General features: G+C 35.6%; 1 protein-coding gene across 2 annotated transcripts in view; it reads right to left on the reverse strand.

The window, feature by feature from the left end:
- Window positions 1-25,841, reverse strand: part of LOC143252217 (discoidin domain-containing receptor 2-like) — a 56,458-nt gene that overhangs the window by 24,944 nt on the left and 5,673 nt on the right. For both annotated transcript variants that reach the window (XM_076504015.1, XM_076504013.1), the window contains exons 2-3: window positions 23,199-23,430; window positions 2,978-3,125 (exon numbers count right to left, since the gene is read on the reverse strand). In XM_076504015.1, coding sequence (XP_076360130.1) covers window positions 2,978-3,125; window positions 23,199-23,430 — 380 coding nt within the window. The remainder of the gene's footprint in view (window positions 1-2,977; window positions 3,126-23,198; window positions 23,431-25,841) is intronic.

Raw genomic sequence — 25,841 nt, forward strand, 5'->3', positions numbered from 1 at the left:
TAGCTCGATATAGATAGAAAAGTATAGAGTAAATACAAGCATGCATATAATAATTTTTAAGAGTAATTGTGGTTGAAAGTCTAGTAAAGCTGTATGGGCATCTCATGTCTTTAATATGACAAAAGAAAAACAACAACAAAATTAACAGATAAACCCTGCATTGATGTTTACAAATGGCACTGAAAGGAAATGTTAAAAGCCACAGAAAGGTATTTGGTGAAATTGTGTGATTTACACTGAATGTATATAAGTATACCTGACCTAAATTCGAGCTTTTAATTACGAGGCAACAAGATTTCTGCATCATAAATAAAGACAGATTATAAAACATTCGTTTGCATAAACAGTGATTTTATCCGAGCTGTTGTGAATAAGCTTAGTGTAGGAACCTTTATTGATAACTGATAGAGAGAACGATGCTAACTGCGGGGGAAGGTGAACTGACACAACTGACACAAGTGTATGAAGTGAAACTAACACGACAGAAATATATGTATGAAGTGAAACTAACACGACAGAAATATATATATGAAGTGAAACTAACACGACAGAAATATATGTATGAAGTGAAACTAACGCGACAGAAATATATGTATGAAGTGAAACTAACGCGACAGAAATATATATATGAAATGAAACTAACGCGGCAGAAATATATGTATGAAGTGAAACTAACACGACAGAAATATATGTATAAAGTGAAACTAACGCGACAGAAATATATATATGAAGTGAAACTAACGCGACAGAAATATATATATGAAATGAAACTAACGCGACAGAAATATATGTTTGAAGTGAAACTAACGCGACAGAAATATATGTATGAAGTGAAACTAGTATCGTTAACACATACATATGAACTAAAGCTAACGTAATTGACAGATATTATTGCTGAGGGTTGAATATGTTTTATTAAAACAATTTTAACACAGCCAATATATAGTTGTGTCGAATGGAATGTCTTAAAACGAACTACACGTTGATTTTGTTTGGCTTTCGTAGATGGTAGAATGCTGCCAAGAGCTGACTGGTTTTTGGAAGGCTAAAAACATCCATTGTACTTAAGGGAGCCAGGACTGTCTAAAAATAAACGCACAACAAGAAAACCAGTCGTGCAAAGTGCGGCATCTTATAAAAGGTGAGGATCCACGGTCACAAAGGTCAGTGGCAAAAGTCGATCACGTGCCCGGAGTAACATAATGCAACGTAAACACGACGGATCTCCGCCTTGAAAATAACGAAAGTCACGTGTGTACTGTTTTTGTTTTGTTTGTTTTGGAATTTCGCACAAAGCTGCTCGAGGGCTATCTGTGCTAGCCGTCCCTAATTTAGCAGTGTAAGACTAGAGGGAAGGCAGCTAGTCATCACCACCCACCGCCAACTCTTGGGCTACTCTTTTACCAACGAAAAGTGGGATTGACCGTCACATTATAACGCCCCCACGGCTGGGAGGGCGAGCATGTTTGGCACGCCTTAACGCGCTAGGCCATGCCAGGCCCGTGTACTGTTACTTGATACAATTTGTCTCGAGCGTGTTTCCGATTTATTATGCTACTCATTACGATTCCAAATAGCCTGAAATTTTAATTTCAATTTAAAAGTTGATTGAGTGTCGATATGTATTAAATTTATAATGTTTGCCAATAAGATTGATACACACAGTTTTAGTTTTTAGCATAAATATATTTTAATATACAAACAGTAATACTATTTATAATAATGGTTGTTACAAATAATGATTTATATACAAAAGTTTTGTACACTTACAAACAACACTGAGTCTTCTATTTGTTCTGGAACTGAATCTTGTATAAAAGGTTCACGATAAGCGAATTAATTCCATGTCGACACACAGGTGCAGTTCACTTAATGTGAAGCTACTAGCTTCTTGACACTTGAGTTTTTGTTTTCTTTCCCGTTGAAGTTATACGATGTCTTCGTAGAAATACTGACGTCCGAAGTTAATTCACTGTTGTTAAAAGGTTTGTAATGTTCGAAATCTATAAACTTACCTGGTCAAATATCTGTAGCTTACCGGTAGATAAGCATTTATCACAGTTATAGCTTCCGAGGTTTATAGTATACTGATTGTAGCAAATCGACGATATTGAATTCTCACTGCATGTCGGTTTATAAGTGTTAAGGCGAGGTTCTAAAAATTTTAGTTGGTGACAATGTAAAACATATATTGTTGATTCTTACACTCGAGAATCTTCTACAAATTTAGAGAATAGGCGGGAATTTCGCAACACATATTTGACACTATAAGTTTCACGCATTTCTAAATACACATATTTCACTAAAACAAAACATCGATACTAAAATAAATAGGCAATAGTAAATCCGTTACATTACACAAGTTTTTCCACAATACATTTGTTCAATTGCTGCATACCTAAAGTAGCAAAAAAATAAAAAGGGTATTCAAGCTATTAATAAGAATACATACCGGTCAAGTTTTCGGACGTAGCGCCTATGGGTTTCTCTAAAATCAGACCGTTGAAATATACACTAAGAAACCGTCGACCTCGTATGATAGATGAATTATGAAAAGATGCAGGAAGGAGCGGTGTACTTTTGACTTAAATAAAAACTGTACTGCTGTGCTATTGTCAAGATGCACGGTTGACAGATAGAAGACGACTGGACGTAACGACGTTGATTATAACGATGCAGTTATGTTCCAAAATCGTTTTAGTAAAACGTACTCAACCTTTATAGAAAGTTATTGACAAATTGTACAAGGGAGAATATATGGGTGTAATAACAAAACATCACACGATTTAAACCACGTGCTGTCAAAACGGGTAGGGAATAGACACGTGAAAGTCGATGACGAACGAGAAAACAAACAGAAAGTCATAGAAAATCGTAACTGAAATATTTAAAAACAACATTCCTGAAAGATGGAAAACGATAAGTTGTGAACAGTAAAAATGTAAAATGAAATTCGAGTAAAGCAAGTGGTATTTACCTGTCCAAGGACAACCATACACTTCAACCCTCATGCACACAGTACGGAGAAGAATGCTGTGGGGGATGAATCGAATTTTGGAAGCAATAATCAGGGGATCAATCACTCGTTTAGCTGGAAAGTAGGTGTTGGTGTTGCCCTGAAGGATCTGTAAAAAAGAAAGAAAGAAAGGAGATCCACAAGTCCAATTCCTACTAAAATTATTTATGATAACATAATAAGCCATAGTTATCACATTGCCAAAACTCCATGTCTGTTTAGTACTGTAATAATAATTACACTGTTCACTCTTTTAACTTCAATCAGCAGTAAGGGAATATATTTTGAGTGTGTTTAAGTAGAAAACATTTTAAAAAGTTGTGAAGTTTGAGTGGATTTGATAAAGGAAGAGAGAATGTTAAATTGTTAGGCTATCATGATCGTTGGTCAAGGTTGTACCAAAGCTACAATCAAGCATTGGAGATTTCAATGTGTGGTTTATAGGACTTCTACAATGAGTTAAACCTAATGACCATGGAAGTTATTTTGAGACTGATATCAACGTAAGCTGACAGAAGGTATGTTTGTACTATCTATAACAACAAGATGTGCCTACAACTATATGATCACATGACATTCACAACTATTTTGTGTCTTCGGATTTCTAATGTTTCTTCTGTAACTCCACGCATATAATTATATTTCACATCTGTAACATCTGTATTCCAAAAATAAATTGAAAGTTTACAATATATCTTGAAAGCGAATTTCTTTTATATCTGTCGTTCCAATTAAAACTATCCTTCTTGGATAATTTTTCAACGATTTATTTTTTTAAAAACTTCGTAGTCCATTCATTTCTTTTTTTTGTCTTTTGACTGTCACCTGTTTGTTTGTTTGTTTTTGAATTTCGAGCAAATCTACACGAGGGCTGTCTACTCTATCCATCCTTAATTTAGCAGAGTAAGACTAGAGGGAAAGCAGCTAGTCATCACCACCCACCACTAACTCTTGGGCTACTCTTTTATCAACGAATAGTGGGAATGACCGTCACTTTATAACGCCCCCAAGATTGAAAGGGCGAGCATGTTTGGTGTGACAGGGATTGGAACCCACGACCCTCGGATTATGAGTCGAGTGCCTTAACCACCTGGCCATGCTGGTCGGGCCACCTGTATGTATATGACTTGCTCTAAAAATTTATTTAAACCAACTCGTCCGCTTATTATTCAAATTCAACTATTACGAGTCATTTAAACTGATACGTCTTGTGCTATTGTTTTATATTTACTCCGATAAAAATTGAAGTAAGTTAACAAAACACATAGGAAAGTCATAACGATGTTTGGAAAGTATCCAAGAAGTATTTTATGTAGTAATTTAGCTTGATACTTGTCTGATGATTTGCTCATTACAATCTTAATCAAAATCACTTTGATCTAATTTTGAATGGAAAACTGGCACTTGAAAAGAAGTAAAACTAAGGCCATATATCACCGGGTCGCTTAGCCCTAAATAGCTGTCTGTTTTGACACTGAGCTGTTAACTTCTCTCCATCCTCTTTGTTACTCCCTATTTTCTCCTTACATGTTCCTGTAGTATTGGAGCCACTTTCTTGTCACAGGAAATAACGGAACACCAACCTCATAAATCATCGCAACCTCTATTAACCACACCCTAGTGGTTGCGACACCAGGACACCAGAAAGTTCCACATGAGACAATATGCTTTCTTTTCAGATATTTCAGTTAGAAAATGAAAAGGCTAAAATTATCTTGAACTTACCAGAGACTTGGCCAATTGTTTTACCGAGATAGATTAGGGCGCAGGTGCGTTTGATCACGAGGGCAAGTAAGATATTAATAGCCAAGCCATGTACAAAACTAATTATTTGTTGTTGTTGTTGTTTTGCGTTCTTCTGTGTGATGTTTAATTGTGATTTTGAGCCTTACTAGATTTTCTTTGGACTCCACTTCGATTCCACCCAGTGGCATGGCGCTAGAACCCGGGTTTTGATACCCGTGGTGGGAAGAGCACAGATAGCCCATTGTGCAACTTAATTACAAGCAAACAAATCTATTTCAATAAGTTTTAAAAATAACATACGTCTTAAAATATAATGCTTGCTGAAGTTCTATCGGCTGGCACTCGCAGCTTATGTCATAATTACCTTTAATATGTTTGATTGTTTTAGCACAAACATTCTGTTAACTCACAGGGGTAACATTTGTATCGTATAGTACAACAAAGTAATTAATGTGATTTTAATTAATTTACAAGGTTGTTTTATAAATATTCTAATTTAAAAAGAAAACAGTGGAGTGGTTTGTTTGTTTATAGCAAAGCGCAAAGCTATGCACCAGACTATCTGTGCTGTGTTTATCACGGATGTCGAGATCCAAATTTTAGCATAATGAATCTACAGGCCTGATCGCTGAGCTTCAAAAGGTGGGTAAGAAGAAAGCCTTTTTCCTGCTTTTACTGACGTTTAATCTTAAACAAGTAACTCTCAGTTTTAATTTGTATTTGCCAATAAATGAGTAATAAATAAGTAACGACCATAAACTTTCATTTATTGAGGAATATAATCTGAAAATTAAATAAGTTTGAAACATATTTTCTAAAATGATCATTTTTTTTCTTCACGAAAAAAAAAAAGACAAATAGTGGTTTCTTTGACTACATACGTTTTCCTGATGATTGAGTAAGCATTGACAAAGATCAAGTCAGAGTCTATAGGACTACTTTGAAGCTTGTTAGACATTCCGGAAAAATAGATAATCATAACATAGATTTAGTTTAATAAACTTTTTTTCTTAAAGTAATTTCATGAGAAGACCTAGTAAACTCCTTTGACGTACTTTTTATTGTAGTTTCTCAGGTAAGAGTAGGCCTAAACGAACTGTCGAAACTAGAAACTGATTTAAAGGAATCTTTTGAATAATGTTGTTAAGTCTTGAACCAGTCTTATGAAACGGTTATTTCACACGTGGACATTCAGTAAAAGGTTTTGACGCCAATACGTTTTTAGCGACCCAAGTATACGTACATGGCATTTGATGGAGTATCGATCATTTAATAAAAAAAATTCAATTTTAAACATTTTGTATCATTTTATCTTTATGTCGGAAGTTTAGAAGGGAATGTATACTTCCCAGTCGTTTTTTGCATTATTCTGTACAGCATGGATAGATAGCAGAAGCGACTGTGTTGAAAGTAAGGCTTCCCTCAAAGGTTTTATAACCTTGTATGCCTGTTCAAGCAGATTGTCTTGTAGCACTTAACCCATAAATTCTGTTAGGAGCGTATTCTCTTGGTAGGAAGATATGATAACTGCTTCCTAATGGAGAATAGCCACGCTGTGGACGAGGCTTCAGAAGTTTCAGTTACACGTGCCCTCCTTTACCTTTGTACGACTGTGAACATCATATTGATTTCAACGTAATTGGATTTAAACGATAGATGTTGCGCTCCACTCAAAGAAGCGTTAGACAGCCAGCTACAAGAAAAGAACTGCGCCCCAGCTGCAAAAGGAAGAAACAGAATATAAGCAGTTATTATGGATGACCCTGCGAGTGCAATTACTCCTTCACTTTAATTTCTGTATTGTTTATGTCACGAGATTTTGCTGTTGACTGACCACAACTACTATGAGTTATCAACATTTACTGGAACTATTCAGTGAGAAGAATGAAAGTATAAATCGAACATCGCCGACTAATATATTAATAACATAAGAAACGTAGAAAATACTTTGTAATTTAATCAGTTTAAAGGTAGTGGAGAAACTGGCAGATTATTTACGACAAGTTAAACAAGAACGTGAAAGTAAGAAGCTTTCTTTTTATTACTAAATGTTCTATGCGCATATATATACATACATATATATATACATACATAACGTTATATGGTATTGCTGAAGAGATATTTTTTATAATATTCTACATTTTAAAATGCTGTTATTTGCAGAGTTTCTAAGGTAAAATTCAAAAGAAACTTTATATACGTGCATACACAACCTACACAAAGAAGAAAAACCGTAACCTCAACATAAATAAACTCTCTAATTTGGATACAAATATCAGTGTGGGAGACTGTGTTGTATATAAACATGATACGTGACACAAATAAAGAGTCAGTCAGCATGACGTGTCTCAACTGTAATTCCAAACCTTCTTGGTTTGCATTTTGGTGCTATAGAAACACGTTTCATACAGTACAACTGCGAGCATACTACAAGAATAACACTCAAGTCCTACTATTCGGTTAGGTAAGTGGAGCTCAAGAATTGGAGGCGGGTACTGTTCATTAACTGTCTTTTAGCTAGTCTATTAATTCAAAATTAGGGACGGGTGCGCACATAAAATCCTCGTGTAGCTTTGTTTGAAAAATCCAATACAGATAAACAGGACTTGAACATAATGTAAAAGTCATAACATCACTTGATATCAGAATTCACGATGAATGACTGTTTCCAACAGTGCTATTATTAAATAATGGATATTAGTTTTAAATTAAAAATGTCGGTGCAAATACACACAAATATATATATGGATACAAAAGCTTTTGTTTGTTTGTTTTTGGAATTTCGCACAAAGCTACTCGAGGGCTATCTGTGCTAGCCGTCCCTAATTTAGCAGTGTAAGACTAGAGGGAAGGCAGCTAGTCATCACCACCCACCGCCAACTCTTGGCCTACTCTTTTACCAACGAAAAATGGGATTGACCGTCACATTATAACGCCCACACGGCTGGGAGGGCGAGCATGTTTAGCGCGACGCGGGCGCGAACCCGCGACCCTCGGATTACGAGTCGCGCGCCTTACGCGCTTGGCCATGCCGGGCCGATACAAAAGCAAAAACCTAATTTAGATTTCTGAAAATTACGCTTAGTTATTTTCTTCATGAATAATTGTCCAGTTTTAATTTTTTTTTTGCACTGACACAGTTATTACACCTACACTGTTTACACAAGTTATTGATGCAGAGATATTAATAATTAGTAGTGGTGTATAGTGGTTAAGACACTCGACCGGCTCGTAAGCCAAGGGTCGGAGGGTTTGAATCTCCGTCACACCAAACATACTCAACAGTCAAAATTGGATGTAGATTGTATGGTTCTTCTATAGCCTATATCTAGAACAAACTAAGTTTGTATATAAACGTGTAGGAAGCACTGTAAGTACTGTCTTCAATATGTATTTGTCTAAAATGTTGGCTTGGTGACGGAGCTTTTCCAGTCACTCATAAATTAACAGAATTGACACAGTGTTAACACGTGAGCAAAACTAAAATTCATCACTGCGTGATGGGCGTCACTGAAAATACATTCTGTGGTCTCGTCTACCTTTTACTGTCTCTTCTGGAATTTATGGTTGAAACGTACAGAAAATATAGTGAATATCCGTTGTAAGTAGCATTAATAATATTTTATTCTTAAAGATAGAATAAGTATGTTTGTTTTGAATTTCACGCAATGAATAATGGATTTGACCGTCACGGTATAACGCACCGACGGTTGAAAGAGCGAGCGTTTATGGTGTCACGAGGATTCGAGCCCGCCACCTACAGATTGTACCTAACCACTTGGCCATGCCTGGCCAAGGAAAAATAAGATGTACTATGTTTTAAGGTTAACTCGCAGCTCCGCCTATTGTATTTTTCATAAATGTGTTCCACATGTTTTATATAAATGTATATATAAACTGTCAAAACTGCATGTAGATTTATGGTTCTTCCACAACCTATACATTTACATTTGTTTTGTGCCAGTCCTGCATGTTATAGAATAAAGAACAGATTTTAATACTTTTGATACGGTCATTGAAAATTAGCATGCTAAAATAAATAAAATAACAACAAAAACTGGGGACACGTGCTCATTAAAGGAGTTACAACATTCTATTATAGAATGCAAATTGAATATGGAATGGAGTTCAGACGTCGAAGAACAAAATATTCGCACTTTTAATTGTTGTGTCGCGAAATTCATTATTAAACTTTAATAATGTTTCTAAGTTATATGACCTAGTTATTAATGTTAAAATACCTATCGAGAACCAACAAATGTGATCAACAGAACATTGTAGAGAAGGGAAGGCGAAAGTACCGAGTTACAGTTTCTATTATCAACCAATTTCTTCTTACATGGAGATAACAATGACTCTATTCTGTTGAAAATAGTTCTGTTTTATTCACTCTGGATTTTCTATTTTGTATTAATCGTTTACCTTTATTGGTTTACCTTCATGTGAAATAGCAGTAACGATAAGTGGTAAGTTGCAAAAAATAACTGATACATTGTCCACGAAGGGTAAACTACTTATGATGATCTTCTTCTGAAGAGAACTTTCTGGCATTTTACAGTCGATCATAAGACTTGTTTAACAACTCAGTAAATATTAACTTGAAAATAAAAGCGTAGAAACGTTAGGTAAGAGACTAACGTAATACAACTGGCGTCTGTACGCAGATAGTTCAATTTTTACCAAGTTCTATTATGCATCATGTACATCATTGAAACAAATAAACGATACTGAAGCCTGTCTCGTCGTTTTAGAGGTGGGAGACGTAGATACGATGTCTTGCTATTGTTTATTACCTACTGATTTCTCATTAAACTCCATCTCCTAGCGTTGCTGATATCTTATCTCATTTAGCTAAATCTCTTCATTGCACGAGGCTTAAAACTCACTTTACTCAGGGTGAAGGCAAGTGAAAATTAAATTACGAAAGTAGGCAGAATGGCGAAGAACGTGGTCACATTAAGGAAGCTCACGCTACAGGCTGTATTCTACTTGACAAGGTAGTAGCAATCGTGGTTGCCAGGGCAGACAAAGCCAGTTACATCCTGGTGATCTATTCAGTTTTCTGGTGTATTCTTATCTTTTGATTGGAGAAGATGAAGTCGATTTCTAGCTTTACGCCAAAGTAGTACCATTTTATCCAACTTATCTTATTTAAAAACTTATGACGTGTCCTACACTAGGTGTAAGAAATTAAAAAAAAAACAACACACCAATAAATGCACAAAACAAAAACGAATAGGTTCGCCAGTTTGAACTGTTATCAAGTTTGATGGATGCAGGTACGTGTAATAAGAAACGTTTGATATCATTGTACTTTTCTCTAAACTCCCTATTATAAAATAATTCTCAGTGGATGCTAGATATTTATTTTCAAATAAAGTTAATTTTCAATGAAACTCCTAATAGACTCCTGATAACCGAAAATATTACTGACATCACACATGTAAATAAATAACAGGTATTGGGCGATTCAGTATTACGGCATCCAGTAAATAATTACTAATTTTTTACAGTGTTTTCATATATCATCGAGACAACTGTAGTTATAGTGTTATTTCTCTATATATAAACATATATATACATTTATATATATGTGTGTGTATAAATACGTGCAATAACTTTATTATGTAACAAAACTACACACTGATACTCTATTATATATAACACCACCATACCTAAGAAATAACCACGTATATTATTACGTAACGTAAACCAAACTCCGAATTATTTTGTTTATTCCACCAAACCTGAGAAACTTATGTGCACATATAAAACACCAAGGCAGTGATTAAACTATATTAAAAAGACGTGATCAGTTAATAGCAACTTTCTTATTGCTAACATATTAACTACGCGAATAGCATTATGCACAGCGTTACATCGCAAATAAATAGGTCTCGGTACGGTGTTTATCATCCATTATTTTTATTACGTATAATATTGCACTGCTTGTGTTTCTTTTAGATCTAGACTGAACGGTGTAATATATTACACGGATAAAATAAGTACGTATTAAAAAGGGCCATATGTGCAAGGGTTCGATGTTGTGGCACCTGGCTATCTTTTAATAGAATTTCGTGACAGAGAAGAATGAAGGTTAGGGAATCTTCAATGGATCAATCAACCAATTCCAATCGGGCACGTCCACGGACTTGCCTGTGGGAGGATATTCTTTGGGAACTTTATCTTAATGAGAAAAGAAGCACTTTAAAAAAAATAGCTCATAATGAGATCACGCAAATGAAGCAAACAATAACAACAAACCAACGAGATACATATTTGTGTATCTATTACAATTTCACACTATTTATTTCCTCCCCCGAGTAAACAATAGAAATATTGCTCATAGGTTACATACACGTATATTAATAGTTTTATAATTTTCTTTGTTTACCATGATATGAGAAAGAAAAATAAATTTTTTACACAAAAATATTTTATAAAAAAATCACGCGAATGAAGTAGAAAAAAAACCAAAATAAAACAGAAACTAGTTGAGTATTTGTACTATAGTTTGGCATTCATTATTTACTCTTAGGAGACGATGGAAATTACACATCGGTCTTCTATACACCAATTATGTCACAGTTATATATATATATATATACTTTAAATTTTCTCAGCTTATCATGATATACTATGAAACTTTTTTGCACAGCAATCGACAACCCCAAGTTGCTAAAATTGAATTTTAGCCTAAAAAGAGGATTAGCGATTATAAGGAAAAGAAGGCAAGAAGGTTCTTGAACATTTGATGTATTGTAAAGGTCAGTTTTGAACCGGGATTTGTAATATCATACCTGAAAACACCAACAACTTACTGCTAACTCATTATTTTCGCTACACAAGACATGTACACGCGACTGCTGTTCTCGATCAACGCCATCTGAATGAAGTAATATATTTTTGTTTGAATTCAAATGTATTGTTATTAAATTTAGCTACATTATTTTGAACAAGAACCAATTGCTTCAATATAGAACTACTTTTTTGAAGCAGAATATTTTGACCATTTAGGGCGGAGTTATAAGTTCTTGTAAAGAATGTTGATACTTTACAGCACGAAAGGAGCTAAGTTATAAAAAATATAGGGCTTAAGGGAATTTACGAACTGAAGAGAAACTTACGCTGGTTATTGTATTATTTCTCCTTCAATACACAGTATTACAGACACGTTTTTAGAACTATTTTTTTCAACTCTTACTTACAATCACTTTACCGGAGAGAAAATATACAGTTGTGAATGTTATAATCTCTGACTTCAGGAAATATATTTTTGTTTGGGTAAATGTTTTTACTAACCTTTCGAAGTATTCGTTTTAGTTTTAATCAATTTGTTATAATGCATTTACATGCCCCCCGCTAGTACAGCGGTATGTCTCCGGACTTACAACGCTAAAATAAGGGGTTCGATTCCTCTGGGTGGGCTGAGCAGATAGCCCTTTGTGGCTTTGCTATACGAAAACACACACACACAAACACATGTATTTACATGACTATTAGGGTTCATATCTGTACTATTCACAATCTAATAATAGTATATGTTTGTGAAATTTTATTCGTCGGCCTGGCAACAGCGAGCAAACACGGATATCATTGGCTTCGTGGGAAAGACGATTACCTGAGCCAGATGGCGTTTCAGCTGTCACAAGAGATAATGAATCGTTTCTCTTCTACACTTACTTGTCTCTAGCAGTTTCCAGAACACCTTAACAAAGCCAGAAGAAATGTACGCTTCCTTTTGCCTTACTTTTTCCTGACAATAAGCAATTGATGCCGACACCTAGTACCCACTTCTTCAAATATCAAGAGGAGCTCTGTCACATTATGTGTTGGATACGCTGCAAAGACTCGGTGTACAACAGAGTAAGCAGTTTTCAAGGCGCTCACAGCTGGGACGTTCTCAAGGCAGGAGGATAATAAAAAAAAAAAGAGTATTTCTTTGAACATGTAGCAACAAAAAGACATTCTTTCAGAACATTTCTACTCTCTGACATTCCTGATGATCAAATGCTTTTCCTCACATAACGTTTTAAAACCAGCATGTTCTGTTCTGAAACATTTACGTCGGAAAGAAGAAAAAGACAAATGAATGAAGAAGTGACCATTTGTTATTAGAAAAGAAACACAACACGCTTCCTTTTAAGGTGTCAGAAACATAAAAAAAAATTGTTAATTTTAATTTCGCGCAGAGCTACTCGAGGGCTATCTGCGCTAGCTGTCCCTAATTTAGCAGTGTAAGACTAGAGTGAAGGCAGTTAGTCATCACCACCTACCGCCAACTCTTGGGCTACTCTTTTACCAACGCATAGTGGGATTGATCGTTACACTGTAACGCCCCCACGGCTGAAAGAGCGAGCATGTTTGGTGCGACCGGGATTCGAACCCGCGACTCTCGGATTACGAGTCGAATGCCTTAACCCACTTGGCCATGTCAGGCCAGAAAAAAAAAAAAATTATTAAATATTTTTCCAAAACGTTCAACGCAATCTGCTCTTTCAAAAGAAATAAGTACAATTTATTAGCATCTTTCCGCATTGCATAGAAATAGACCTCAAAAATGAGAAACGAAGGCAACGAGTGCAGGGGAAAAGAATGGATTTTTTTCGCTCGTTTTCTGATTAACCTACACGTCATTAAATTTGTAAAAGGAAAACATAAATTACGCAATCAGTAAAAAGCCAGATATTTAGTTATTCAATTGATTGAAAATGTTAATTGACCTCAACGGTTTAAGCAAGTCTGTTTTAGTGAAAAATAAATTAGTTAAATAATTTGATAATCGATTGAACATGTTTACTTTGGAAATAACCTTGGGGGCGATTCAATCTAATAATTGTACGGCAAGGCTTATAAACGGTTATCATCTTTCCATAAAAAGATTCCATCACGTAAGATGGAAATTCATATTACAAGCAATATCTGTTGGTATAACTGAACAATAAATCATGAGAAGCCAAAGCAAAACCGGTTTTACAAGTAATTTATACAGTTTCAATATTTTCATAATAAATCAGGGATTTATTACTACAGAGATATTAAAATCTGAAAACTAAACCCCAGGTAAAGCGTTAGAAAAGTTTTATAAAGTAAATACTTGTTCGCTGAGGTTTTCTGTTTTTTCTATAAATTAACGCAAATTTTTTGTTACAATAATGTTTAGTTGACTGAAGAAAATTAACTGGTTGCAAAACCTGAGACTCCTTCCTGCAGAAGGAACACAGTGAAGCGAATGGAATTCATGAAGACAAATTTCTGATAGGGGAAAACATTAAATGGTCGTTTAGAGCTGACAGATACTATAAATAATGATAGAGCAAATTAAATTATTTAGTTTTTATCATGAACACAACATGCCTGCTTTAGTCCTCTAGGAAATCTGTAATTCTGGCTCTGTAACTTTGTCAATTATTAACGTAATCAGTAAAGACGTAAGTCTTAATTTTTAGTTTATAGTACTCTATAATCGATTATATATACAACGGGCCCGGCATGGCCAGGTGGGTTAAGTCGTTCGATTCGTAATCTGAGGGTGGTGGGTTCGAATCCCAGTCGCACTAAACATGCTCATTCTTTCAGCCGTGGGGGCGTTATAATGTGACGGTTAATCCTACTATTCTTTGGTAAAAGAGTAGTCCAAGAGCTGAAGGTGGGCGGTAATGACTAGCTGCTTTCCTTCTAGTCTTACACTGCTAAATTAGGGACGGCTAGCGCAGATAGCCCTCGTGGAGCTTTGCGCAAAATTCGCAAACAAACAAACAAATATATGTACAATGAAATATAAAAAACACAACCCAGCCATCAAGTGTGACGCAAATTTAATATGGACAACTTAACCGTATTCTGCTATGACAGAGAAGTCAGTTCTTGCTGTTTATGTCTCAAACATTGTTTTATTGGGATGTTTCTTCCTCCCCATTACACGACACGTTCCATGATTTAATATACACGTTAAACACGAACCACAATGCAAAGGTTCAAACGCATCTGTTGTTTCTCTTTCGTCGTTTAGAAATACGATTTTTCTGAGTCAAATATGCATTTATATTACTAAAAAGACGTTCTATTCCTTGAATTGCCGTATGCATCACCACAAAGATTGGAAGCTGTTTCACCTTGCGCGGAACCATCTGGAAAAAGACGTTTCTATTTTTTTGAGATTATTTGGTCGATTTCAATGAAAGAAACTCTGAAGTACAGGATAATAGTCTAGATGCCACTATTATTAGTTGAGGGGAAGAAAAGCCACGTACAGATACGAGGTACTCAGTGAAGGGTAGGGTAAGATCAGGAGGAAAAAAAAATGTTTTTCTGTTGTAAGTTTATTAGACTGGCTACTGTAGCGTGTAAAATGCGAGATAGGGGAGCTTCAATGTTGGAAGGCAACAGCTTTGGGAAAAAATAAATATTATCTTACTCTACATACCTACAGGCGAGGTAAGTTTGAAAGTTAGTTGGAGTTCCAGAATTTTATCGGAAGTGAAATGAAAGGGAAAGAAAGTATAAATTGTATCACTAAGGCAAAAGAAGAAAGAGAAGAAAAGACCGCGTGACAGAAGCCTAGCAATGAGGTCTCGCTGTCAGTTCCTCACAGAGGAGTAATCCTCTTAGATGAGGGTGTAGCGACAAGGATTATCCGCCATGAACTTCATTAACGACTAGTGTTGCGGTAAGCTCTAGCAAAATCCCTTTCCAGGTTACAAATGAAATTGGGTTATGTTATGAAACCTTTACTAAGCCTAACTTAAGAGAGTGGTTAAGAATGTGAATTTCGTAGAAGGAAGTGACGAACGGAACAGGTTATTAATATTGTTATGATACATTGTTTTTTACATACTAGAAATTCTTCATCACACATTTGGAATTTTGTGAAGCAATCGTAAAAATCCTCTCATTTTACACTATAATGATACTGAATTTTAAAAAAGGTTGTATCTCCTTCACAGATTGAAAAATAAGATTTAATTAAACTTACTCGAGCACATATGTTTTTACTTCCGATTTAATCGAGTACAGATGTTTTTACTTCCGATTTAATCATACACACAATATTGGAAATTTAGATATGCTTACTTCCCAAGAATAAGTAACATGTGTTTCATACACTTAAGTACACTTACGGAATTTACACTTACATGAAGATATGTGCCAAAAGCGTTAAGAATAAATTGGCCTAATTAACTCTGATGCACATGTGTGCCCGGTATTACGTCCCCCGCGAGCACAGCGGTAAGTATGGGGATTGAGAGTGCTAAAATGAGGGGGTTCGATTCCCGTCGGTGAACTGAGCAACGAGCTCGATGTGGCTGTGCTGTAAGAAAACACAAGTACACTGTATGGCTTTGCTGTAAGAAAATACAAATACACTGTATTACGAATTTTATTCTTAATAAATTCTTGGGAAATTGAAAATGTTGAAACCAATTGCAGTTTACATACAAAACGTATTTATTTTTGAGTATCTTATTAAATACGTTCACAATTGGTCCACGAATTATTCTTTTATATTTTGAAGTAATTTTACTGGTTCTTATCTACAGACATTATTCCTAAGTAAGTATTTTTATCGGTTTTCCAACACCTGACAAAAGTACCGTTAATACATTAATAACCATTAACTCAAAATTTCTTTGAGTGTACACTGGAGATCGGTGCCTTTCCCTTAACAACATCTTTCTTTCTTAGAAAGTAAATTCTGCAGGAATTACTAGAGAGAAACTTGTTTTTTTGGATTTTGCGCAAAGCTACACAACGGCTATCTGCGCTAGCCGTCCCTAATTTAGCAGTATAAGACTAGAGGGAAGGCAGCTAGTCATCACCACTCACCGCCAACTCTTGGGCTATCCTTTTACCAACAAATAGAGAGACACATTATAACACCTCCATGTCTGAAAGGACGAGCATTTTTGGTGTGATAGGGATTCGAACCTGTGACCCTCGGATTACGAGTCGAGCGACTTAACTACCTGGCCATGCATTTTTTCTCTCTAGTAAAGAAAGAGTTCAAAAGTATGAGCCAAACTTACAAATTACAAGACACAAATACGTAAAATTAACAACACCCAAAATTACTTCTGTTTGTACATTAATTTTTTTTGTACAAAACACCAAAGTTTCCAGTTTCAAGCTTGTATCATTTCACGACATAGAATCAAGCTGAAAGAATGAAAACAGTTCTCTCTGTAACATTTATAGGTTTTAGATATATTTTGCTCCAAAATAGTTAATTAATTTGTTTTAACTTTCCAATATTGTTTATGTCTCAGATGTCAACATTCATTTTTCGTGGAAAGCTACGCGTATTAAATGATTCATAAAAATCCATTCAAGCTTTAATTAACTTTAAAGAATTTAATATACCTTCTAATTTTTATTTGTTTTAGAATAAACCCACGTTAGGATATCTGTTGTGTTTACCACAGGGAATTGAACCTCGGGTTTTAGCGTTGCAAGTCCGTAAACTTACAGCTATCATGCCGTGGACTACTTGGTTTGTTTTTGATCTACAATTGTAGTTTCATAGGACTACCTATAATTATCAGATAAGTTTATCTCACTGCAGTGTTAATTACAAGGGTTGTCCAAATGGAGCCAGAGCTATACAGGAGTAATCGTAAATCAAGAGCACAATAGAAAGACTCAATTAAATATTTTAGTGATTGTCAAGAAGTCAACTTTGGATATTGTTTATATGTACAGTGATTTATTAGAACGACCTGAGGTTTGGCATGGATAAAGGCCTAACGGGATGAATGTTTTTTTAGAAAACATACAAAGCCATCTACCAATTTCCATAACAAAAACATTGCACCGCACCTCTGGGCATACAGTGATCCTTAGAAATTAATACATCATTACAGATTTAAACAACGTCTCATCTAGGATGTGACCTCAGTCGATCATGCAGTTTTCAGATGCCACGAAAAGGATTATGTGTGGATGGAGCAGCAACCAACTTTAATGTCTAGTAATAAAAATGTTTATCGTGACCTCAACGCACTGGGTCAAGGTATTTGTACGCCTTTACTGGGATATGATAAGATCGCATTTGAAGATGCTCAAAGGAGGATTGCTCACTTTCAATGCATCAGTTTTCTTCGGATTGCCTCATGCCTCCTTCATGTCATCTAATGAGCAGCTTATTCCTCTGAGTTTGATAGGATTGTTAGTGATTGTAGTTTGGATTAATACTCACATAGACCTGCTCTGTATAACTTCAATACTTTAATCAGTCATGGGCTGTCACTAGCCCATGCCAGAATTTGCCATAGTTCATTGTAGATCTATTGCCTTTTTCATTCGGCAGGAGTTCCAGGATTGTCTTTCCAATAAATGGATGACACAATGCTATCACTTCGATAGGCTCATTTCTCAATGGTAGTCGACAACACCTCTCAATCTTTTATATTATAAATGCCATGTGATTGCACACGTTACGTTATAGTGAAAATTACAGATAGCTTTATAACACCTTCAGAAATGTAACATTATTACACCTTTGTCCATATCAAACCCAATTCCATTAAATGATCCGTTGCAGGTATATCAATGTCTGGATTTAATTGGATTGTTTATACTTCCCATCTTAAAGTTTTCTCTGTGATCATGATCTTAAAGTTCCTAATGTTCTCTAAGATAATTATAGCGTCTACATCTTATACATCATTAGTTGTATGTGCTTTTTTCTCCATTTTGCCACCCTTGTTGCTCCAATGTTATTGTTGAAGATGGTTACTTATCCACAGAAAAAACCAAGCTTTTCGCCATAGTTTGAAAGAGTCTTTTGTTGTTGAATAAAAACCCTCATTTTATAGCAAAAAATACTCTGGTAAATCTCAGATAAGGCCTTTAATATCTACCTAATAACTTTACTAAATTAATATTTGTTTAAAATATCTCGACTGAAGAATTACTGAACATTATTCTTTTTCCAAAAACGAGTCGTCTCCACGACATTGTGGCTTAATGACCACATGCTTTCTTAGACTTTTTACATTAACAAATATTTTTTTTTCATCAGGACAATTTTAGGAACAACTGTAAAAAGATGCTCTTGAGCTGAAAGATGTTTACCACATAATCGAACTGGATATGCTGCACAGGGGGAAAAACGACTTTTAGTGTAGGCAGACTTCCACAAGGCTGCTGTATTAAACCCATTTCTGAAGTAGGATTCCATTTTACATTCAATTATTCGCTTCGGAAGAGCCTTATTAAAGATTCGAGATTACAACTCGAAATGGTAGGTTGAATTCAACTTTCAATTTCACGTTCCGTGTGACTCTTATCTCAAGTATTATACAGATCGAAAACATAGGAAAGCAACAATAATGAAAAGTTGATATACAGAAGAAAAATTATAATGGGCGAATTTTAGAAGTTATTTAATTCCAACAAAAACTAACTAACAATTTAGTTGTTTCTTGAAAATGTGAACTTAATGAGTTTATGGTTTAAGTAAGTGATTAGGAAACACTTAGTAACGCTCTTTTAAAAATGACAGTTGTTTAACTTGAACTACCATGCTTAAATTTTAAATTATTATATATTATTATAGTGTAACAGCAGTAAGTCTAAAGATTTATAACGCTAAAATACGGACTCCGATACCGTAGTGGGCACAACACAGGTAGTCTGTTATGTAGCTTTGTGCTTCAATACAAACAAACGCATCTTTTACTGTTATGAAGTCTTGTGTATTGTTACCAACTTTAATATTAAACAAAAGGTAAAAATAACAACTGCGTTTATTTAAAACATTAGATTTCTCACTGTAAAACAAGCAAACAGAAGAAAGTAGTAAATATAAGTTTAGCCTATCTTAGTTTCAACTCTTATATACGTGGTTAGTACTTGCAAATAGATCTTTTTTTAAAAAAAAACGTTGATTCTGTTTCACACCTGAAACTAAAACGTATGATTAATAGGTTGCAAGTTTTTATTGTTGTTTCTTTTAGTTCATACTAACGGCAACCGCCCTTATGCTATTGTTTAGTTATTAGCCAATAACATGAAATCTATAAGACATTAATCAACGTGACACCACAGTTCTATAAAATACTCTCATTTCCTGTTGTCGAATAATGAATATTCTAATGCGCAAGCGCAGTAGATGTTCATCTTTCACCTTGCAGCTGTCATGGCTTGACAATAGAAAGGAATGGTAGAGCTTATCTTATACGTACACGCTACATTATTATAATGGGACGCACTCGATGCTGACTTTAAGATCATTGATTTGCAGCTTTATCCCAAATACCAGTTTTGCCGAGTGTTTGGATGCAAAAACACTTATATGTTCAAAATCAGTAAAATATATTTTTACAAAACACACCTTTTTTGAACGCGTGATACTTGAAAACCTTTTTTCTCTGGGTAGCAAACTAAGTGATGTTTGTTACTCTGATGTTCTTACTTTCTAAGTTATATTTTGGGACCCGAAAGCCAAAAACCTGAGCAAAAAGCAAGATAAACCTAGGACTTGCCAAATGCGGCGTTTTAATTGGAAAGCAAAACAGAAAGTTGGTTCGCATGAGTGTCTAACATTATTAGACTTGAAGAAGTTGGGAGGCTTCACTAGGCTTTCTTTATGCAGCCCTATGTTTACTGTTCCTAGGCGCCATTATGTTTTTATTTTTTTTAAAATAATGTTCGTTTAAAAAGAGAGCCGCCACCCTCACCAAAACGGGCAGGAAAGCGAAAACAGAGTAAATCAAGCCTATAGCCAACTTCAGAGCTCACCAGATGTTTTTAAACTGTAGACACCCGACATTCCTACAGATAAATTACTCTCTACATGGGATAAATAGAGATTCCAGTGAGGCTTTACATTGCAGGAAATTAATTACAGAAGGTTAAGTTACAAGAAAACCTCTTAAGAAGTTCGTATTTTTATTCTATTTTTCTTTTGTAAATATACTACAGTGCAGAAAGACTGCTTCACCTGATACTGCGCATTTTAAACTCTGGAAGTCGAGGAACGACGTTAGTGACTGAAAGAACTACATACTATAAAAAATTCTAGATTAGTAAACAAGATAAGCTTTTCTTTAGGGTCAAAATTAATATGAAAAACTCGTCGGAGGAAATCTGCACGTGAGAGGCACTTTGGTGCCAGGGTAATCACGTGCATTACTCTTTCTTTTATAACAGAGATGAGACCCGGCATGGCCAGGTGGTTAAAGTGCTCAACTCGCAATATGAGGGTCTCGGGTTCGAACCTCCGACACACCAAACATGCTCGCTCTTTCAGCTATGGGAACGTTATATGCGACGGTCAATCCCACTATTCGTTGGTTAAAGACTAGCCCAAGACTCAGCGGTGAGTGGTGATGAGTTGCTGCCTTCACTCTAGTCTTACACTGCTAAATTAAGAACGGCTAGCGTAGATAGCCCTTGTGTAGCTCTGCCCAAAACAAACAAACAAACAAACAATCAAAGAGAGATAACAATAAATATAAGATATTTACATAGAAAAATATTTAACAAATTCTGCTGTGTCGGTTTTACCTATAAAACCTCTGATTAGCCAATCAATACACCGATTACATATCATAATTGGTTGTCTATTTAACTGATTTACAATTCTTCAGCAGGTTCATGGTCAAGACATGAAAGATGATACGAGGTCTATCTGCGCTAGCAGCCCTTAATTTAGTAGTGTAAGAATAGAGGGGAAGGCAGCTAGTCATCACCACCCACCACCAATTCTTTGGCTAATTTTTACCAGCGAATAGTGTAATTGACCGTCACATTATAACGTCCCCAAGGCTGAAAGGGCGATCTTATTCGGTGAGACGAGGATTCAATTCGCGACCTAAAATTACAGTAGAGTGTCTAACCATCTGGCCATGAGGAGCTGATAGGAAGGAATCTGTTTAATGGTAAGTTCTAATTCTTAGGCCCAGCATGGCCAGGTGGCTAAGGCATTCGACTTATAATCTGAGGGTCGCGGATTCGAATCCCCGTCACACCGAACATGCTTGCTCTTTCAGCCGTGGAGATGTTATAATGTGACGGCTAATCCCATTATTCTTTGGTAAAAAAAGTAGCCCAAGAGTTAGTGGTGGATGGTGATGACTAGCTGCCTTCCTCTAGTCTTACTCTGCTAAATTTGGGATAACTAGCGCAGATAGCCCTCGTGTAGCTTTGCGCGAAATTCAAAACAAACCAAACCTAATTCTCATTTTTCCCCAAATAGAATATTGACAAGTTCAAAGACAGGTTAACATTGATTAACATTGGAGGAGGAGATTTGTCCTCGTGTATGTAACACATCACTTGTATTATGAAGTTGTAAAACTTGAAAGTTATTGATAACAACTAGCTGAAGTACACGTCTCCTGAAAAAAGCTATGTAAATTCATGACTAATAACAGGTTATCTTACGTCACGAAAAGTTGTTTTCATTATATGTAATCGTGCAAAACGCAAAAACGCCCATAAAAATTAAGAAGTGCAAAATGCAAAACTGAACATTTGTTTGTATCTTTCAATGCACTCAATAAACCACGAAACCAAATTTAGTAAAGATCCATTTACAGAGGGCGAAGTAGTGGTAACAAACGCAAAAACACACACATAAATCCTACAAAACCTAAAATTTGTATGTATCTCCCATGGACTCAGTAAACTTCCATACCACATTTGGTAAACATTCACTTAGAGAATGGAAAGTAGTGATAACAAAAATAAAGCGCCCATAAAAAGTGCAAAACTGAAAATGTGCATGAACCTAATGAATCTCCATACCAATTTGGGTAAAGATCCATCCACACATTGAGAAGTAATTACATGGACAGACATCAGACTGTGCTATCATGAAACAATTCTATACATAAAACAATATTTTTAATTATAAGTTTTAAATTGTACCATATTTGGAGACAGAACAATCGTTGTTTCTGAAAACTTTAATCATCACACAATCGCATTCGATATTTCATTAAGGTATTTCCATAATAATAAACTTCAATCATAATGTCCACGTATGTAGGAAACATACTGATTATTTACAATGAAACATTAATATTCACGTTTGTTACCATATGACGATGCAGCCTAACAACACTCACTCTATTTTAGTAATGATGGCTAATTTTATGATAGTTTTGTTTTCGTTTTACTATTTACGAGCGTTCAAAAACACTATTGTAGGAATAACACTGTCTCTTAACAATGGAGAATAGTCCTTCACAAGATATAACTTTTAAGACTTGGCGTCTATTTCTTTATAAAGCCGTTAAGATGAAACGTGGGATTAGAGAATTTGTGTTGGATACTGGCTATTTCTCTTCATTAAAGGACATTTAGTGTTTATACTTGCGTTGAAAAAATAACAATTAGCGAGACAAACAAATCTACTTTCTACAAATCATAAATGATTTGTTAAGCTGTGTAGAACGTTTCACCCTGTATATGAATGAGCAATCCTTACCTCGTGTCCTGTTCTATTGATATAACGAATCCAGTCATGCACTCCTGGTCTCCAGTATTCCAACTTATACTGTTCAGCATATTCTTGACCCTGTCCGTTACCGAATCGACCTTGAGTAGCTACTTGGGTGATTACGTGCAGACTGTGCAAGTTTATCTCGAGGTATTCATACGTATCCTTGTCAATTTGGCGCGATGGACACCAAGCACCACTGTTCACTTCCTGTTCCAGTCTTAAAAAAGAAAGGTCAGAGGTAATCATATAATCCTGAAAAATTCACTTATGCTCTCATGTTTTAAAATGTTTATATGTCGTATCAAATGTCTTCACCTTTATAAAGTGCCCTAGTTTGTTAACTTATTGATGACTCTTTGTAGAATGAAGTTACGTCCCAAATGTTCTGATTAATAAATACTAAGTATCTTATTTTCAATAAACAGTGTTAACGAATAAGTGTCGTGAAATAATCAAATTTTTAGTTTGTTATGTGACATTGAAAATGAAAGGTTTAATACACCAGAGAGATCAACTTAGGTTTTAGATATGATAATGGAAGACGAAAGTCGTTCATAAGTGTCATTAGGTAAATGTAATAATACTGTAGTTAGGAGTTCAGAAATGACTTGGTGTTGTAAGGAAACGAAGAAACTACAGACACTTAAAGGTTTTATTAATTGATATTCGACATTGAGGTAAAGTATGGGCAAGTTTGTAAAGAAAAAATGTCACTAAACGACTGAAGCCTGAAAAAACGTTTGCACACGAGCTATAAGTATCTCTTTAAAATTTAAATTTCAGTTATTTGTAAATGGCATCTGTTCATTTTTAAATAAATTAACATTTCAAACAACTCACTATTGATCTGGCTCTTAACGTTGGATACTTGAAAATTTAATTTTCCTAATATTTCATAGAAATCTCTGAAGTGTTCACAAAGCAAATTGATGAAAAGAGTTATTTCTACTAGTAGTAAACATAAATGCAAAACGATGTAACTTGAAAACGACTCTATTGTGTAGAACATAAAACAATTGAATTGTGTTTTATTGTGAATATGATTTATGAGAACAGATGTAGAAAACAGCGCTCAAGTTCTTTGCGCCAGTTAAGTCAGTGAATGTTCACTCATCTTTATGTTTCTTAGCTTACATACGGACCACCGTTGAGTGAGCGTCCATAATTAAACAGAGGAATGACACCTGGAAGAATTAATGACCAAGTAATAAAAATAGGATGACAAAGGAAGCGACTAATAACTCCATCGCATCTTGGTAAAATGACAGTTTACAAATACCCTCGCTGTAAGGAAGAGATAATGGAATTTTAACAATATAAGGAAAACCATTACAGCGAATTTCTCTTCAGTGTCGGCCCGGCATGGCCAAGCGTGTTAAGGCGTGCGACTCGTAATCTGAGGGTCGCAGGTTCGCATCCCCGTAGCGCCAAAACATGCTTGCCCTTTCAGCCGTGGGGGCGTTATAATGTGACGGTCAATCCTACTATTCGTTGGTAAACGAGTAGCCCAAGAGTTGGCGGTGGGTAGTGATGACTAGCTGCCTTCCCTCTAGTCTTACACTGCTAAATTAGGGACGGCTAGCACAGATAGCCCTCGAGCAGCTTTGTGCGAGATTCAAACACAAACAAACAAACAATTCTCTTCAGTGAATCACAAAAGTATATAAGATCACTCACTCTATATTTCTATCAACGAAAGGTACTTTGTAACCTCCTTTCTACAATGTAAAATTAGTCAAGACAACGAGAGAGTGGAGAAAACATTCGTACAGTTCATTATCTAATGTACTATTAAACACTTTGGCTTTTGTTTAATCACGTAAAAAGCAGCAGGTGCTAGAAGGCGGGCCCGTTGTTCCTACAATTTATGTCTCGGTGGCTCCCTCTTTTGACTAATAATCCTGATTGACGGCCGAGGGTTCTTGCGAACTTTGGTTCGTCCCATGTGGCTGATCTATCACCTGATGGCTACCATTCAACACTGTACGAGCGGATTAACATGTCTTCGTGAGACGGAGAAAAAATAATGGTTGTATGTTTACACAGACGCTTCCTTCTAGCCGAATATCGCAATATTGATGATTCACAGCTTGCCTTGATAGCGAAGTATTGGACAAGAGAAAAGTGTCAGTATGTGACAAGACGCTTTGGTTTTTACTCCAATCTCCCGTTCATACCACAAAGGACTAAGAGTAGCTTTATTTGAGCGCACGAACCCATCCTTCATTCTTTATACGAAACAAAAAAAGAAGAAACAAGTGGCCAGCAGTGTAATTCATCACTTTCAGCACAGTGTCCGTGTCCATGAAGTTTCTTATAGTTCAGATAATAAACTTGTCATCTCATTATTTGCCTTGACAACAAGGTCTATTTGATTGCCTGACAACGCAGCCGCGTGGACGTGAGCTCGTTCTGACACATGCAGTGTCCACAGTGTTTATCTTCGTTCCATTAATTCTAAAGCTGAAGTAATTCCCGACTATAGTCCTAAAAAATAAAGAAAAAAGATAAAGAAAAGTTTAAAATAATCCCTACTGAGGACTCCTGAATGAACAGCGCCACGTTACGGATTTTCGTACTTTTTTTTTTGTCGGGAAAAATTTGGTGCAGGTTGTATACAGCCCTGGT

The sequence above is a fragment of the Tachypleus tridentatus genome, chromosome 6 (assembly GCF_004210375.1).
Source record: "Tachypleus tridentatus isolate NWPU-2018 chromosome 6, ASM421037v1, whole genome shotgun sequence".
Classification (NCBI taxonomy): domain Eukaryota; kingdom Metazoa; phylum Arthropoda; class Merostomata; order Xiphosura; family Limulidae; genus Tachypleus; species Tachypleus tridentatus.